Raw genomic sequence first — 19,346 nt, forward strand, 5'->3', positions numbered from 1 at the left:
GGAAGACTGTAGGATGGAGCCACAGCAGTTAAAGTGGTGTCAAACTGCATTATTTCTACAGTGTAGATGTTGTTGTTGTTGTTAACTGCTCTTGCGTCGGTCTCAACGCATGGTGACCCTGGTGAAAAGACATCTCCAAGACCATCTGTCCTCCGCTGCTCTGCCCAGCTTCTGCAAACTCAAACTTGTGATGTCTTTATTAGACTCCATCCATCTAGCATGTGGCCTTCCTCTCTTTCTACTTCCCTCCACTTTTCCTAGCATTATTGTCTTTTCCATTGAGTCCTTCTTTCTCATGATGTGTCCAAAGTATGACAGCCTATGTTTTGTCATCTTGGCTTCCAGGGAGATTTCTGGCTTGATCTGTTCCAGGACCCATTTGTTTGTCTTTGTGGCTGTCCATGGGATCTTCAGCACTCTTCTCCAGCACATTTCAAGTGAATTGGTTTTCTTTCTGTCTTGTTTCTTAACTGTCCAGCTCTCACATCCATACATAATAGGGAACACAATGGCTTGTATGATTCTAACTTTTGTGTTCAGCTGTATATCTTAGCATTTTAGAATCTGTTCTAGTTCTTTCATAGCTGCCCTCTCCATTCTTAATCTTCTTCTGATTTCCTGGCTGCAGTCCCTGTTCCTATCAATGTTTGATCCCAGGTATGAGAACTCTTTTACTATTCCTATTTCCTCATGGTCTAGTTCGAATTTGTTTAAGTTCTCCGTGGTCATTACTTTTGTTTTCTTTATGTTTAACAATAAGACACTGTAAAAAAAAAAAATAAGCAGCTTTCTGCTCCTGTGTCTCTGGTATAATATTCTCCCCCTTTCTTTAAACAGCTCTCACAATTTGCTGTAGCTTAATATTTTAAATATTCTGATAGTTTCAGAGGGAAATTTTTATCGTCACTATAATATTTACATTTATTACATCTAAATTTTGGTTCCTGGTGTGGGAATATATTTCCAGTTTGAAATTAACATTGAGGATGATTCTGTCACAGAAATGTTACCACAATGCCAACTAATTGTCTACTTAATAGAGAAAGTAAGCATAGATATTTCTTTTAAAACACCAGACGCTTTAAAAACATTTGCGTCATACGATGCATGCTATATGATGTATTTGATGTTATACGATGTATGATGTTGTTATTTTGATATGAATGGTATATTGTATTTTAAATTGTTCAATAAACTTTATACACTTTATTAATAAAACTTCAGCGTTTTCCAAAGGATGTTTTTTCAGGGCTTTCTTATTTTGGCTAAACAGCTTCTGATGGATAGGATTAAGACTTTAATGGTTGGTATGTAGCGTAAGTTTTGTTTTTCCTGGACATGTATGTTTGTCTCTCTGTGTGTGTGTATATATGTATATATATTGGTGGTTCTCAAGGCTAATTTCAATGCAAAATTACAGAAGTAGGCGCATGCATTTGCCCTTTAAAAACAGCTCTTTCGAAATCTAGTTCTCACAAAGGTCTTGCAGAGATGTGTGGGATATTCTCACAATCTTTGCTGAGATTCTGTTGTTAATAGTTTTCCGCAGGTTTTATGGTGTTTTTAAATTATAAACATAAACGAAGCATCCCCCGCCGTCGTCTGTTCTCTTTGCTGCTTCTCCTCAGATCCAGAAAATTGTGCGTCAAAAGAAAGGCCGCATCCGCACTTGTGCCGCTTTACAACACTATGGAATCCTGGGATTTGTAGTTTTGTGACGCATTTAGCCTTCTCTGCCAGAAACTACAAATCCTAGGAATCCATAGGATGGAGCCATGACTTTTAAAGTGGTGTCAAACTGCTTGAATACGCTCTTAAAAAGTGACTATACTGCTTTTACTGCTATTGTTATTGTTTATTATTTTTATTTATACCCCGTCTTCCTCCCAGCAACAGGGACTCAAGGCGGCTGACAAAAACCTAAAACAGCCCAACAGTTAAAAACACTACAATCGATACAAGCAATTAAAAACATTGCATTAATTAAAAGTTTTAAATGCAACTCCTCCTGTTGCATTCTGGGGTTTGTAGTTCGGTGAGGCCTAAGAGCTCTCTCTGGCTGGATATTCCTCCCTAAACGTAGCTGCCCCAGTGCTAGGGAATCCTGGGAATTATAGTTTATGGCGGCGCCAGAGCTCTCTCTGACAGAGAACGCCTCACAAAAACACCCTTAAAAGTCCTCGTTCTTTTCCGGATTCGTTCGGCCGCTCGGAGGAACTTATTTGCATAAAAGGGGGCGGGGAGAAGGCGGAGGAGGAGGTGGGGCTCGGCTGGCAAACGGGGCGGGGCCGAATATATTTGCATAAAATGGGGCGGGAAAGAGGAGGCTGGGCGGGGCTGACGAGCGAGAGGGGGCGGGTTGGAATACATTTGCAGAAAAGGGGCGGAGAGGAGGGCGCGGCTGAGAAGCGAGAGGGGGCGTGGCTGAATATAATTGCGTAAAAGGAGTTGTTGAGGAGGAGGTGCAGCGTGGCTCAGAGCGAGAGGGGCGGGGCCGGGAAGAATATTTGCATAAAAGAGGGAGGAGAGAGGGCGTGGCGTAGATGACGTAAGCCGCGGGGATGGATGGGGGATGGAGGCGGTGCTTCGTTCTCCTCCTCCTTCTCCTCCTCACCAACCAAAACCAATAATAACAACAACGGCGGCCGGCCGGAAGTCCCTGGCGCGAGTCGCGGCCATTTCCGCCTCCTCCTCCTCCTCCTCCTCCGCTGAGGGAGGAAGAGGGGTGTTAGTGTGCGCTCTTCTCTTTGGCTGAGGTGAGCGAAGGGTCGCGAGAGCGTTGCCGCCGCCGCCGCCGCCGCGATGAAGCTCCGAGTGCGGCTGGGGAAGCGAACGGCTCAGCTGGAGCTGCCTGAGGAGGAGGAGGAGGAGGCGCCAACGCTGGGGGAACTGCGCGCGTATCTCTGCCAGGAGCTCCTTCCCGCCTGGGGATACAGGTAACAACAACTCCTGCGAGGGGACGCCTCCTCCATCCCGGCCTTGCTGTCCAGGAGCAGTTCCAGAAGGCCCTCCATTTTGAGCGTGGCTTAAAAGCATGGATGTAGATTCACATGAGTGTTTCGTAGCTTCTCTTTGGGCATCCTCTACATTGTTTACTCGAATGTCCTCCATTTTGAGTGCTAGTTCGCCTGTCCAAGGCTGCGTCTGCACTGCAGGAACAATGTGGAATGGCACTGCTTTAACCGCCTTGGTCCATTGATGAAGGCATTCCTGGGAGTGTGGTTTTGTGAGACACTTAGCCTTCTCAGTCTGTCAGAAGATGGAAGACTGCAGAAGTAATCCAGTTTGAGACCACTTTAACTCTTTCTCTGGCTCTTTGCTATGGAATTCTGGGAGTTGGAGTTTGTTGGAGCTTTGCTCCGCTCTGGGCCCACAACAAACTCCAGCTCCCAGAATTCCATAGCAAAGAGCCAGGGCAGTTAAAGCGGTGCCAGACCGGGTTATTTCTCCAGTGTGGATGCAGCCTTGGTCTGGTTCCTCAGATGCATGGAGCGAACAGACGGCATAAACAGCCGCAGAAATGCAAAACTGTTGTTGATGAAGTTCAGTTTTTAGCCACAGTCATTGAGGGACAAAGGCAGGTGGAAAGGGCCATACCCACGAGTTTTGTGTTTGCATGGCTATCCCTACAGACAGGTTAAAGGCCCTTCCTGGGCACTAGGGCACTCCATGTATAGACGCATAGGATTGGAAGCAGCCGCAGGGGCCACTCAGTCCAATCTAGGAAGACACAGTCAAAGCACTCCTGACAGATGGCTTCCCAGTCTGCTTAAAAATCCCCAAAACAAACAAACTTGGAGGTATCTTCTTCCACTGCCAACCAGCTCTCAACCTCAGGAAGTGTGTCCTAATGTTCAGGTGGAATCTGAGGAAGTAGACCAAAAGTCTACAAAAGCTTATGCCACAGTTTCTTTTGCACAGTTTGTCTCACAGGTGCTACCAAATCCCATTGCATAGGGATGCAGTGGCCCAATTGGTTAAGATGCTGACTGTCGATTGCAAGATTGGCAGTTTGAGGCCTGGGTGCTGCATGTTGGGGTGTGCTTCCATCACTAGTCCCAGCTTCTGCCAACCTAGCAGTTCAAAAGCATGCAAATGCAAATAGATAGGTACCACTTCTGGGCGTTCGGTGGAGTCATGCTGGCCACATGACCACCTGAGCAGTTCTTGCAGAACACTGGCTATTCGGCTTAGAAGCAGAGATGAGCACCGCCTCCTGCAGTTGGTTACGGCTAGACATTCGTGTCAAGGGACTACTTTTACCTTTTTAGCTACGTTTCAGACTAACACCACTGTGTCTCTGAGTCCACCGTGTTGAGTGAGAAATGGGGCACGATTCCTCTGTGCTGCTTGCTCTTTTGTATTTGCGTAGCCCGCTTATACCCTGTTCACAAACCAAGACTGGCTGTCAGGTGTCTGAGGACTAGTTAAATTTTAGAGCAAATGTACATTGTTGAGGTGAGTTGAGTATGAAGGATCTCTTGTTATCGTGATGGCACCTGGAGTACTGACTTTGTTGGGTATGTGAGAGGGTAGAGAATTATTGATTTCCTCCAAACCTCTGTTTATCAGAGCTGTGTATAGGGATGGCTGTAGAAATGGGTTTTCGAAAAAGTCTTGCCATACACTCCAGTGCATAAACACACTTGATGGTGCAAAACATTGAAGAAAAGAGGGTAAATATTTGTGCACCAATAATGTTCAGTGTTGCTATATCTGGCTGAACATTATGTGCAATTATCAGATTTCTGGATCTTTTACAGACCGCTCTGAACGGAAGTATTCAAAAGCCCTGGCTTTTTCAGCAAATAGTTTCAAGACACAAAATTAGAGTGTTCCTATTCCTACTGAAGTGTAACACTCACTGAGCAACCTTAGGTCATAGCAACTGACAGGACTGTTGTGAGAATAGAGTGCACCAGCTTCAGTTTCTTGGAAGGAAAATGGGATATGAATGACATCTCTTTGTCACACATTCCTGTGACTTGGGAACAGTGCAGAGAGAGAAGAACGATAAAAAATTTAATCTGGTGACTCAACAGCAGATTGTGTAACACTTTACATGGTCTTAAATAGATTGAATTTAGTTTCAAACCCTGTGCAGTTCAGATTCCATTGTACAAATGAGAAGAAATCTTGATGACTACTAGCTTTCTGAAATCTTTTAAATGCATACTTAAGAGACAGTAGCAGTAAGCCTGATTCAGTTTATGAGAAGAAGTAAAGAACTGAATCCAACTGATCTTCATTGCACTCACTCCAAAATAAGTCTGTATGGAGTTAACTGGAACAATTGTAAGATAATCTGTATACCTTTCCACCAAATGAGGTAATGTTATTTGATTCCCATGTTAACTAAAGAAGCTTAACATTATATTAGCCTTGCTAGAAATGATTTCCTTCTCATCCACTGAATCAGGAGATGAGGGGGAAAAGGCACCTCTCCTAATCTTTTGGTTAGAGAGGGCTTTATAGAGCTGATAAACTTGGACATTAATAATAATGCTAATAATAAATAAAGAAAGCCATAAATTATTTATGGTTTCCTTTTTAGTATTTTGTAATTCATAATTTAGTTACTAATACACAAAATATCTTTTCACATGTCCTATTATGAATCTATTTCAGTTACATTCTGCATTGATCTCACTTCTGTATCCACATAGCCAGAGTAGACAGATGTAACAGTCCAAATTCCCATGTTGTGTTTAGCAAGTGATTTCATGTTTATCCTCCTTTCTCCTTCACTTCTGACAGTAGGAGAATGAAAGTTTCTGTTTCCTTTTTGAACAGGCCACAAGTATGGTTTACAAATGACTGGCTGAACTGTAATAACCCCTAAAGTGGACAAGAGTGAGGCACAAATGAATCTGTGGCTTTCCATGGTGCAGAAATAATCTGCTTTGACACCACTTTAGCTTCCGTGGCTCAGTGCTGTAGAATTCTGAAAATGGTAGTTTATTGTGTCACTAGAGCTCTCTGAAAGAGAAAGCTAATGTCTCAGAAAACTACAATTCCCAGGATTCTGTAGCCTTGAGCCATGGTGGTTAAAGTGGTGTCAAACTGGATCATTTCTGCAGTGGGGATTCAGCCTTAGATAAAAGCTTGAACTGGGCCAATGTCTCTCTATCTGAGGTAGTTAACTCAAAATTCCTGTATTTCAATTTGTGCAGCCATGTTTTGGAAGTCATGTAAAATGTTTCTATGTGTGTGCTTGCAATTGGCTTAAATTATTTTAATATGCACTGGAGAAAATGAAATGACTTCTTGGGATTACTCTAGTGTTTATACAGTGCATACACGGGTTCACTTCTGCGGTTTTCAGCATATGCTGAAGCTGCAGGACAATCTAGTGAATGGTGCATGTGCTGCATGCACACGGCCCATTATTTTCAATGGGGCACGAGCATACACGATTTCCCCCTTATGCGGGGTGGTGGTGGTCCAGAACGGATCCTCTGCATAAGGGAAGGGACAACTGTACAATGCTTTCTTCTTGCAGTGTGTAGACATACAGTTGCACATGTACATATATCACTTAAGATTGCTAATGAAGCGAATGCCTCAATACAGTCATGTTCCCTGTATTGTTAACTTTGTTTTCCCTGCAGCTCTGAAACCAAGTTTGCAATTACCTTGAACAACAGAGACTCATTGGCTGGAGACCAGGACACCTTAGCATCATTTGGGATTGTTTCAGGAGACTTGATACGTTTGATATTAGAAGATGGTGCAGCACTCAGATTATCTCCACCTTCCTCATCATCCCTTCCTTCATCACAGAGTAATCATGAGCCATCTGCTGCAGCTACATTTCACAGCCAACCCAGTGATGAAGATAATGAATTACATAATGGACACATAGCAGACTGTAAAATCCAGAGTGATGAGCAAATGAGTGACAATATGGTAAGGCCTTAAGAAATGAAGACTCTTTTGCTACATTTTGTGACTATCAAATACTGTGCCTTATGTTGAAAGAACTGAAAAGAATATCGGAGCTGTTTTAAGCCCCTTCAAAAGCCACTTTTCCTCACTATTTTTGAATTGTTTCATTGTTGTTTTTTCTAGATCAGTTTGCACAAATTGATATCAATGTTTGCATCTTTTTTGTGGATTTTTCAGGCTATGTGGCCGTGTTCTGGAAGAGTTTATTCCTGATGTTTTGCCAGCATTTGTGGCTGGCATCTTCAGAGAATGAAGATCTGAAGATGCCAGCTACAAATGCTGGCAAAACATCAGGAATAAACTCTTCCAGAACACGGTCACATAACCCGAAAAACTCACAAAAAGCTATGGATGTTGGCCGTAAAAGCCTTTGACTTCACAATCTTTGAATGCTCTCTTGTTTCTGTTGCTATCCTTTCAAGGCAGGATCCAGTCAAGAGTTCACTTCAGAGATGGCTTCAGATGACCTTGACCAAGAAGCTGCAGGTTCATATCCTTCAGAGCCAATGCTTTGCTGTGAAGCTACAGATGGGCAAGTGCCGCATTCACTTCAGACTCTCTACCACTCTGCAGAGTGCACCAGTGCCAATGATGCTTTGATAGTTTCAATCCACCTTATAATGATGGAGACAGGATATGTACCGCAAGTAAGGAAGATACAAAATAACACTCCTTCATCCAGCTTTCTATAAAAGTAAACAGGAATTTCAAACATCTTTGTTAGGTGATTTTTCTTGACCTGGTACAGAGGTACTTATGTCTGAAATCTGATTTTTTTTTTTTTTTTTTTGTTTAAGCTAAAGTAAAACAATGGAACTTGGATTTTATGATTCTATGGATAAGTGTTGACTTACTGTATTTCCACTGATTTATTGAATCTATTCAGGTTGGAACTAACAATTGGATTTGGGTTTCCTTTTTGTTTGTTATTAACTGCCCTTGAGTTAGTTTCGACCCATGGCGACCCTGTGGATGAGACATCTCCAAGACTCCCTGTCCTCCACTGCTCTTAGTTCCTGCAAACCCATACCCATGACCTTCCGAATAGAGTCCATCTATCATCTTGCAGCCTTCCTCTCTTTCTGCTTCCCTCCACCTTTCCTAGCATTATTATTTTGTCCAGTGAGACGTGCCTTCTCTTGATGTGTCTGAAGTAATTACAGCCTAAATTTTATCATCTTGGTTTCCAGGGAGATTTCTGTCTTGATCTGCTCTGTGACCCATTTGTTTATCTTTTTGGCTGTCCACGGGATCCTTAGTACTCTTCTCCAGCACCACATCTCAAATGAATTGATTTTCTTCCTGTCCTCTTTCTTAACTGTCCAGCTCTCACATCTGTCCAGCATGCAAATAATTATTTACAGATTACAAGCCACTCTCATTCACATAGATGTTCTGTCTTGTCTGTTATTTTGAGTACAATTTGTAAGCCACTCTGATAGCCTTTTGGCTGAAGAGCGGGGTATAAGATAATAATAATAATAATAATAATAATAATAATAATAATACACAAGTATACTGATGCAAAACATAATCTCATTATCACAGTCTGTAAACCCTTTTTTAGATAATGTGTTTTCTCTTTGATGTGAATGAACCACAGTTGTTACTGTGTTTGATTTGCGTGACTGTGTCTGTAACACAGAATTAAAGAGAGAGTGGGAAAAAGGAATCCATGCTCATCAGATTGGCTCCTGTGTTATAAATAAAAGTTTTGGAGGAAGGCAGCTATAAGGATGCATTATAGTCTTTGACTGTAAGGAACAATGATATGGATAGTGGGAAAGGAAAATGACATACAAAATGCCTACATTGGTTTTCTTGTTCGTTCACTGGGAAGAAGAAGCTTTAGAAAAATCTGGTCTGATCAGTTTGGCCAGCTTGACTTGGTGGAACAAGTTGGCAGAGCTTTAGAAGACTCCCCCAAGCTCCACTTCAGGAATAAAATAAAATTTAGTCATGAGTGAAGTATCTTTCAGACATTCATGGCATATCTCCTGCACATTTTTTTCTCTAAAGGACTTGGAGATATTAAAAAACACTAGTGAAATGAGAAATACAGGTTGAATCTCCCTCATCTCAAATGCTTGGGACTTTTGGATTTTGAAATATCTGGATTTGCATATATGTACATAATGAGGTAGCTTGGAGATGGGACCGGAGAATAAACACAATATTAATTTATGTTTCATATGCACCTTATATACATAGCCTGGAGGTAATTTTATGCAATATTTTAAATAATTTTGTTCATAGAATGAAGTTTGTTTACATTAAGTTTTGGTTTTTGGAATATTTCAGATTTTGGAATTCCAGATAAGGGAGACTCAATCTGTACTGGTTTTTTTTTTTTTTGGTTGATGGGTCTTACTGAGATTTTTCATACAATGGTTTGGATTAAAAAATCAGTTCAATATTATATTTATTTGAAATAATCAGCAACTGGTATTTACTTAAAAGTAATATAGGAGGTAATTTAACCCTTTAAAAATATTAAGGATTAAACACAAAGGGTACTGTTTAAAATTTGCATGCTTCTTCTCCAGTACAACATAATCTCTGAAGTATAAGGCAATATAAACTCTTTTGCATTTACGCCCCTGAATATCAAGCATCCCACACATTATCAGCCATCAATATTTGTTGTATTTGAAGCGTGCCAAATAAAGGTTTCTGGTCATTCTCCGATTTCTGGGCAGATCCATTGTTGGAGAACAGGTGCAGGGACTGGCTTGTTAATAGCTTCTTTCCCTATTCCTAGGGTACAGAAGCAAAGGCATCATTAATGCCTGAGAAGTGGAGAAACAAAGGTGTTTATAAGCTGCTGTATACTCATCCACTGTGTGAAAATGGCTTTGCAGTCCTTACATGTGTGCCTTTGGGAGATCTTATTGTCGTTAATGGTAAGGGTGTTCTCCAATTTCTCTAGTTGAAAACTAACTTGTGTTTGTCACCCTTTCCCTTCCATATTTCTTCAGTTTTACCAGAAATGATGAAATGAGTACAGTTGTCCCTCAATATTCGCTAGGGTTAGGGGAACAGGACCCCCGTGAATATGGAAAAACTGCAAATTTACCTGAGAGGACACCTCTCTAGGAATCTCTAGGTCCTCCGGTGCAACTCTGTGGTCAATGTCCAACATACACTGACCATAGAAAGGCACTGGAGTGGCTACAAATGGTCTTTCAGTACAACTTTTAGTTAAAGTTGACCACAGAGTTGCACTGGAGGACCTAGACAGTCCTAGAGAGAACATATTAATGAAATCCGTGAATAATCAAATCTGCAAATATCAAAGCCACAAATATGGAGGGATGACTGTATTTGTATGCTGCTGTGTTGCTACCTATGAACTATCAAGCTGCAGTGTTGGTACCTATGAACTTTTGTATCCTGCAGTGTTGGTACCTATGAACTATCAAGCTGAGGGGGCTGCATAAGCCTTCAAGCAGAGATCCTCCCCCAGTGTCGTCACTGTGTGTGTGCGTGTGTGCAAGACTACACCAGGTGACACCCAGAGGAGGGTTGACATCTGGTTGGCCTTCCTCCCCATTTCCAGCTGCTCTGGCACCATGTGTCTTCAAGGAAAAAAACAGGGACAGGGGAGGAGGAGAAGAAAGCATGTGCCCTTGCTGGCTGCTCTGTCCTGGGCCTTTTCCTTGGAGAGGAAGCTTGAGATGGAGGAGGAGCAGCACATGTGCATGTCCCCTTGCAAGCTGCTTCATCCTGGGCTTCCTCTCTAGGGAAAAAGCCCAGAATAGAGAAGGAGCAGGAGGAAAGAACGTGTGCCCTTGCGGACTGCTTCATCCTGCGGTTTTTCCCTAGAGAGGAATCCCAGGACGGAGCAATCTGCAAGAGCACATGTGCACTGCTCTTCTGTCCTGGGCTTCCTCTCCTGGGAAAAAGCATAGAACAGAGCATTTTGCAAAGGCGCATGTGCGCTCCACCGCCTCTGGCCATGGGCCTCTGGCCATGAGGAAGTCCGGGATGGAGGAGAAGTGTGCATGTACCCTTGCAGGTTGCTCCAGCCTGGAGGGGGAGGAGGATGTGAGTGCGCTGCGGCAAAGCCTGAAGGGCCAGTGTGCCACCGCCAACCCCAAGCAGCCCCCTTGCACCGGGCGACATCCAGCATGGGGACACCACTGTCTCCCCCCTGCATCTGTGAATTAAGCAAATTCAATTCCTATTAATTGGATGGGGGGAATCTTCCTTAATAATTCTAAAACTTCCTTTTATTTCTGTTTCTCAAGATTGAAAATATACTTGTGCATATATGTGGTCTCTAAAAAAATTTGTTGTGTTAATACCTCATTTTATTTTGCAAAAAGACTACTGGTAGTTTCTTTCCAGCAATGTGTTTGTTTAGCAATGCAACTAGCTTTATCCCTCTTAGAGAGAAATGGTTCAGAGTTCAATATTTGGAGTACCAAGCAGCACACAAAGAAATAAATAGTACATGAGACTTCTCACTCAACATATTCTTTCTGAAAATTAAATTATACCACTTAGTCTCCCCTAAAGCAGCAAGCATTCCTGAAGTTGTTTGCTATCCATTCCTCAACATCAGATGCACTCTTTTCATTAAAGACCATACAAATCCTAAACACATTCTCCCAAGTGAGTAAGTAGGTCATTAAAATGAGCTTCCAGAGTGTTAAGAAGTTTCAGACAATACTGAATATGACTTCCAGAAAATGAATCTAATAGAACTCTTGATGTTATTGTATCTGCATTGATTACCACAGTTAAAGGTGCTAGTCCTTACTTCTTAGATTATACTTTAAGGGTCTTTAAGTCAATTCATGGAATAAAATAGTTTAAATACAAATGTATTGTATATGGAATAGAAACTTGGTACTGTATTTTGATTAGTTACTCTTTTTTTCTGTTAATGGATTCTCCTGTGTTATTTTAGACATATTTCTATAAATAATTATTTTATAATAGGTGGGTTTTGTATAGGCATTGCTACTTTGTATCAATTTCAGTTGGCACAAAAACTTCAAGCAAGTGTCTCTTGATACAAGAATCTATTTTCTACAGAAGGTTAGAGAACTGGATTGGATCCCCACAGAACCTTTTGATAGCCATACCATGACTATGACTGCTAAAATTTAGCAATAGAATCGTAGAGTTGGAAGATACCACAAGGGCCATCCAGTCCAATCCCCTGCCATGCAGGAAATCACAATCAAAGCATCCCGACAGATGGCCATCCAGCCTCTATTTAAAGACCTCTAAAGAAGGAGACTCCACTACACTCCGAGGGAGTTCGTTCCACTGTCGAACAGCCCTTACTGTCAGAAGGTTCCTCCTAATCTTGAGGTGGAATCTCTTTTCCTGTAGCTTGCATCCACTGAATAAAAATGAACCATGACCTGAGACAGCATTGGAAATTCTGATATGAAACCAGTTCACAAATGTATTTAAAATGAAAAAAGAGAAAAGAAAGAAATGGCAGAGTCATGGAGCTGGAAGGTACTGCATGGGTCATGTAGTCCAGTCTCCTACCTCAAGGATCCAAGTTGATACATGTGCAACTTTGGGATTTACTTTTTTTAAAAGTCATTGGATAAAAATTATCTCTCTGTGTTAATGAACATAGAGATATCTTTACAGTGGGCTCTTGGTATCTGCTGGGGCCCAGTTCCAGCCCCCCCCCCCCCCATGGTGGTGGTTAAATTGCTACAGTCAACACTAAAATTTGGCAAGAACTAAAACTGTTTTTTTTTTTTTTTGGTGAGGAGGAGCTATGGTAAAAGATGTGAGGGTGCTAAAGTGAAAAGAAAAAATGGAAATGAGTATGACTTAAAGACAGGGGAAAATGCAGTCAAGCAGAGAATTAGAAGAGTTAAGATGAGAATTTGGAGAGATGGAGGAAAAAAATAACAAATAAGCAGGAGCGACACGGTATAGAATGTGGACTGTTATCAAGAATAATAAGAGATTTTTTTGTCTATTTCTTATATTTTCCAGCAATGTTAAAGATTTCTAATGACATCAAAAGTGTGAAGAGGCTGCAGCTTCTGCCAGCATCCTTCATTTGCTTTCAGGATTCAGGTAGCTAATATGATCTAGTCTGATCCAAAGATGATTGCCAGTGAGAAATAGCAAGGGGCTACTGTAGAATTAGCATAAAATCGATTTTGATAATGAATAGTGCGATTGGGCAAATTTGTAGAGCCTGCCCCAACAGAAGCCAGTAGATATTTACCAGTTTTGTAACAGTGGTTCTCCCCAGGTCTTGAAATGATGAAAGATCACATTTGCTACTGTTATGAAGTTCTATTTTTATAGTTTTGCTCACCGTAAAAGTAGCCCCCTTTGAGAGAGCCTTATTCAAAAGCTGAAAAATATAAAGATAGATTAGTAATAAGCAGTGAAAATCTATGTAATGTATGGGCAGGGTAGCAGCCAAGAGGCTTTGTGCAAGTAGAGCCCTTGAAGAAGTGGTGGTCAGGCTAAGACTGCTGGTGATAATCCTGATCCTTTCTAAGCCCTCTTCACAGGTTTCCGAATGCTGAAGAAGGCATCTGTTAATATTGTCTTAAAGGAATCTTCTAGCTGTATTATTGTGGTGTAATGGCAGAAAATTGGCCAGCAGAGAGAGCCATAGCTTGGAAAATCTGAAGCAAAATGTAACAGTATTTTGCATAGGACTTTATATATGCAGCTCAGGACTTGATCTGGATTTATTTAATCTTATAGTAGCTGCTTCAATGAACATAACTTAATTTGTTCTTCCCTCACATGAACCCCCCCCCCCAATGTCTCTTTGTATTTAAATGCTATTCTATTTAGATTTGTTAATAATTGCCCAAAGACTAGCAGCCCATGCTGACTTCCACTGATCTGTATAAACATAATTATTGTGGCACATTTTTAATCTGAATAAAAACCAACTTTTTTTATCAATTATTTGAAGATGATTTGTTCTTTAAAGTAATTGTTTGAATTGTTTACAAATGAAATGCTATTGATATTAAACGCTTTTTTTTTTCTTCCTAAAGCAAATGTTATAGGGGTGTATAAAGATCTTCAGAAGCTGTCTCGTCTCTTTAAAGATCGGCTGGTTTACCCTCTTCTGGCTGCTGCCCGGCAAGGTAAGACAAGAGCTAGAAAAAGCGCATTGTGGATCCTTTGTAAAAAGTGTTTCTTACGCAGTGGTTTAAGCAACTTTTTGAGTTCCTAATTGTGACAGCAGTTTTTAGACATCTCATTTACTCTTTCACTTATTAAATGCAAAGTTTTATCAGATCTGGTACTGAGCCAGTGTTGAGAACTTTTAGGTTTTAATTAAAATGAAAGCCAATATCTATTCCTGATATGCACAGTTACCTGCTCTCTGATACTGCCTAGGCCCATAGTATATTGAAGACCTGTAGTTGTACATATGGGCATGTGGATAGACTTTAGCAGATGGGATATATCACGTCAGCCCCATCCTCTAAAATCTAAAAATGTCTAGATGGGCACATAAAACACTGTAGCAATCCAGTTTACACAGAAAGCATGGTAGCTAGCCTTCATGCTAGGTTGCATTCTAATTCTCGTAAGTAAATGCATTTCTTCCCCTTAAGTATAGTGTTGGTTGTAGCTGTGACGTACAAAATGGAATAAATGCCAGTTTCTAATTTAGGAAAGGCTAATAAAATAGATAAAAATCAGAAACCTCTTTTGAAGTCCTGAAAGATTCATTTAAGGGGCAAAGACCTCTACTGTTACTGAGCCCTCTGGAGAGGCTGTTTCCTATGTGGCTTGACAATATAGCAAGCATTAAAATGCTAGCTTTGATCTTTTTCGCTTCTTTTTTCATTTCTGTTTTTCCAGGCTAAGGGAAAACAACACACTGCTTCATATTAAACATGACTAATGTCATTGTCTAAGCTCTTGAGTTTGTTTCCAAGTTAAGGAAGTTGAAGCTTTGGTTGTGTGAACCTTAGCATATATTTCAGTGGGCATGATGGAGTCAGTAGTTAGTTGACAACCATTTATATTGCCACCTTTTCCCAGAATGGTTTGGTCTTTCTAGTGGTCAAATTACTGTAATGGGAACATTCGAAGATGGGATTATCCTTCTCTTCCTCTGCCCTGTTTCCTATGTGAGTGATGGTATAGAATTCAATGTGAAATTCTATGTTGCAATTAATGTTAAATTTTGTAGAACGTATGGAGTTCGTTATCCAGGCTGTAGAAATTCTAACACTAAATCTGATATACATGAGAGAATTATTAAAAGAAACACGTCTGTAGTAACAATGGGGACACATTCACTTAAAATGCTTAACTACTGGTCCTCTAAAGGAGGGTCAGCTTGTTCTCCATAGGTGGGATGTTTTATCAAAATGTGCAGTTCACAAGTGGTGATGTTCCATGTGATGTTATACTTTTTTGGCTCTTCTCATATTTGACACACATTCAGATGTAAATCATCCCAATGATGGTATCAGAAGCACCTTAATTTCATAAATGGCAGAAGTCTCTTTAGGCTTCTAACCATCACTAGTATTAGAATATGCTCTGTCATCCTTCTACCAAAAACTTAAATGAAATTCATTGGCGGGGATAGGTATAACCTGAATGTAGTAGTCTCCTTAGATTTCAAAATGTCTTATGTGGTTTCTTCTATGCTCCATTGTGGCTTAATGTTCTTAGAACCACTATGTTTTTGAAAAAAGGAAAGAGGCCTGGGTTAAGGTATTTCCAGCCTTTTGCTGAGAAATAAATTGAGGACTAAGTATTACATTCCCTCTGTACATAAACAACTAAATCAAAACTTTACCATATCCATTTTCTGTATCTTCATATTTTACCTTATCTGTAACTAGTTTGAGGTACAAGTTAAGTATTCAATAACCAGAAATTCAGAATATTCTAAAATCCACATGGGTGGCTAAGTGACACTTTTGCTTTCTGATGGTTCAGACTATGTATATGAGGAATATATGAAACATAAATGAATTTCATGTTTAGACTTGAGTCCCATTCCTAAAATATCTCATTATGTATATGAATATACAGTATTCCATAATAATAATAATAATAATAATAATAATAATATCTGAAATCCAAAACACTTCTTCTACCAAGCATTTTGAATAAGAGATATTCAACCTGTAATGATAAAGTGCATTATAAAACAAATAGTCAAATTATTGTAGCATTGTGGATAATTCTTTTCTCCCCCTTTATATCCTCTTAGCTTTGAACCTACCTGATGTGTTTGGATTGGTGGTCCTTCCACTGGAGCTGAAACTCCGAATTTTCCGTCTCTTGGATGTCCGCTCGCTTCTCTCTTTATCTGCTGTTTGCCATGACCTCTATGCAGCTTCAAATGACCAGCTGTTGTGGAGATTCATATATCTGCGTGATTTTAGAGGTGACTATGCACTTTCTTGTTGCTTAGAGTTGAAAAGAGGTTTGATTCCAAACATTGCCTTAAGCAATCTGGCAAGCTTTAATTCTCTCTTAAGAAATCCAGCAGCAGCACTGAACACCAGGGGACAATCACCAGACAGTCTTTTGGGGAAGGCCTTTGGCAGTTCTTTTTGTGATAGTCTTGTGAACAGCACAGACCTTCTGCATTGTTTATCTTTCCTGGATGTACAGAAATACAATTTTAGATTGCTATATCATACTGAATTCTGATGCTTCTTTGTAGATCCTGTTGCCAGGTCTCGTGACACAGACTGGAAGGAGGTAGGTGTCTGCCTTTGTACATCTTTTCTAGTCACCGCCTTCCTTTAAAGAAAAAGGAAGAAGCAGAGGTGTATGAACTAAGTTCTAAGCTAATGGAAGCTCCAATTGATAGAGGAGCCACTCTCTTTTCCTTCTAATGTTAAAGAAAGATTAAGCACAACAGTATTCTTAATGCCACTCTTTCAACTTTTTTAGAACCAAGCACAGCTGAATAATGGTCTGAAATTCTAGGTGTCCAGTAAAAATGCTGTATTAAAATAAGAACTGTGGCTAAAGAGGGACCAGCCTAGTTAGACATTTTTCCTTTAAATGATGAAGTTATTCAAATGACACTGCTTTTGAGACTGTTGTGTTGAGGAGTCTGCCACTTCAGCAGTCCTAGAGCATGGTGCATTCATCACCAGAATGTTCTAGGCAACTTTTTTTGTGGAATATTGAACCACTTTAGGCTTCAGGCTAAGCTTTTTCATTTCTTTCTTGCAGCTGTACAAGAAAAAATTGAAGCAGAAGAGGGATGCCCTGAGGTGGAGACACATGATGTTTTTACCCCCTCCTCCCCTTCCCCTTCCCCTTCATCCCAACCCACTGTATCCTAATCCTTTTCCACCTAACTGTCTGTACCCCCCAATTATCATTGGTGGTGAAATTGATGAAAGGCCTACACCTCCTTTCATTAGTGACCCAATCCACTCCCTGTTTCCTGCTTCTACAGAGTTTCTTCCAAGTGAATATCCTCCTCTTGGGTCACACTTTGATGCATATCCTTCTTTCAGGCCACACTTTGATACATTTGGGTCATTTCAAGATCCCAATCCCACACTCCCAGGAAGAGCCAGTCGGGGCCGCCCAATTGATAGTCGTCGTGCATTCATATGATTGCTCCTGTGGCCTGTAGTGTTTTAATCTCCCCATTTCTGGGCTTGCTTTGAAACTGTACAATACTTCAGCTATAGGTTTTTTGATGACTGACTGTTTTAACTATGGCAGTGCATATGTACTCCGTATTCTGATTCCAAGGACTTGGGCCCAAAATTTCAGTGCAAACAAGCAGTGCTGCCTCACTGGAGATACTTTTTGAAGGATCTGTGTAGGACACTATTCTTTCCACTTCCATCTGCAAATTGCTTCTTAGAAAGCATAAGATGGTTGGCCTTTGCTGCATCAAATAAACAGCACTTTAAACACGAACATTTGCATTTGTCTGGATTGCCTTATTCATTAAGTGTGCCTTTAAAATGTCTGCAGTTGTGTTTTCCACTTAATAATTGGCCTTATTAAATATCTGTTTCATGAGAACTTTCTCTTTTGTGCAATATCTGATATACAGAAAGCCCAAGCCTGAAAGGTATCTGATTTGATTCTTTTTCAAATGTATTCTGCAACAAGAAGTTTTTTCCCCCTTCATTTTATTACTTGAAAAGCAATTTTGGTTTCGGGACTTCATTGCACAAAGAATACAGATCTAAAATGTTTTTTGTTACACTTGAATGATTAAAACACTGAGCAGTTCATCCTACGAACAGTTGAATAAGAACATGCTACAAAGCAACCCAGATCCCAGTCATGAGCAAGAATGCCAGAAGGTACGACAATAAGATATTGTCTTCTAATCCTTGCAGGTATCAGGAGAAAGCTTTAAGTACGTTATAAAATAAAACCACACCTACTGTACGATCAAATAAGATGAGAACTGTGTTGTTGTGATGGATATGAGTAAATCAGTATCTTTGTTTTTACCAGCTTTGCTTATGTTCCTTTACATCAGAGTAAAGATTCCTAGTTGTCATGTATTCTATAGTTATATGCATGATTGCTAATCATGCCTGTATAATATTTGGGAAGTAATACACAAAATATTCATACAGTCAATAAACAATTGTGTTTCAGAACAAAACTTAATAGAAAATATCTACTTAATGAAACATCTACACAAATATAGTTTCCGAAGATATATGGTTAAATCAAAGATTGTATCTCTCCTCAGTTTTGTTGTACTATCTGGTGATGAAGAATTAAATTACCCATTTCTGCATAACTTTCTCAGTCCAGTATTTTCAGCCCCACTGAAAGTTTTTAATAACCATTTGATCCAGTTACATTGATTTCAGTAAGCCAATTTAGTCTCTATTTGATCCAATCACATTGATTTCGATAAGCCAATTTAGCCTCTATTTCAAATAACTTGGGATGAATTTGGTTATAATTGAAGGCTACATATAACTGTGCTATACGAAGAAAATGGGGAAAACATTATTACTGCTGTGCTCCAAACAATAACCTCTGAGGTGTGTATATCAAAATGTCTACCAGCTCTTAAATGTGTGAATTAAGGATGAGATTTGAAGTAATGCTGCAGCATGTAATATTGACATATATTATTGCTTGCTTGATTGTTCATTAGATCTGTTCATGGAAACTCATTGTTTCCAGATGGCACAAATACTAAAGTTGCAACATGAAACTTGACAAAGTGTTTTTTTCTCTCTCGGAAGTTGTCCTTAATATTTAGTTCTATCCACTTGGAATGCCATCTCCCTCTTTTCTTATTGTCCTCCACTTCAAGCATTGTAGTCTTTTCTAGTAAGTCCTTTCTTCTCATGATATTGCCAAAATATGACAACCTCAGTTTAGTTATCTTTGCTTCCAGGGAGAGTTCGGGCTTGATCTGCTCAAGGACGCATCCATTGGTATTTTTAGTA

General features: G+C 40.2%; 1 protein-coding gene across 1 annotated transcript; it reads left to right on the forward strand.

The window, feature by feature from the left end:
- Positions 1-2,566: 2,566 nt before the first annotated feature.
- FBXO7 (F-box protein 7) lies at positions 2,567-17,835 on the forward strand. Its single transcript, XM_089528062.1, has 9 exons — positions 2,567-2,936; positions 6,612-6,909; positions 7,371-7,595; positions 9,710-9,851; positions 12,925-13,008; positions 13,959-14,051; positions 16,151-16,327; positions 16,610-16,647; positions 17,131-17,835. Exons 1-9 carry the CDS (start codon positions 2,803-2,805, stop codon positions 17,521-17,523), a joined length of 1,584 nt encoding a protein of 527 aa, XP_089384188.1. The 5' UTR covers positions 2,567-2,802; the 3' UTR covers positions 17,524-17,835.
- Positions 17,836-19,346: the final 1,511 nt, after the last annotated feature.

Source organism: Sceloporus occidentalis, unplaced genomic scaffold (assembly GCF_023333645.1).
Source record: "Sceloporus occidentalis isolate IW3139 unplaced genomic scaffold, rSceOcc1.0.p SCAF_5, whole genome shotgun sequence".
NCBI lineage: Eukaryota > Metazoa > Chordata > Lepidosauria > Squamata > Phrynosomatidae > Sceloporus > Sceloporus occidentalis.

Bases quoted from the DNA above. Each gene is read 5' to 3' on its own strand.
- FBXO7 (XM_089528062.1), top strand. From the start codon at position 2,803: ATGAAGCTCCGAGTGCGGCTGGGGAAGCGAACGGCTCAGCTGGAGCTG. The intron at 2,937-6,611 runs GTAACAACAACT...TTTTCCCTGCAG, and splicing joins CTTCCCGCCTGGGGATACAG to CTCTGAAACCAAGTTTGCAA. The intron at 9,852-12,924 runs GTAAGGGTGTTC...TATATTTTCCAG, and splicing joins AGATCTTATTGTCGTTAATG to CAATGTTAAAGATTTCTAAT.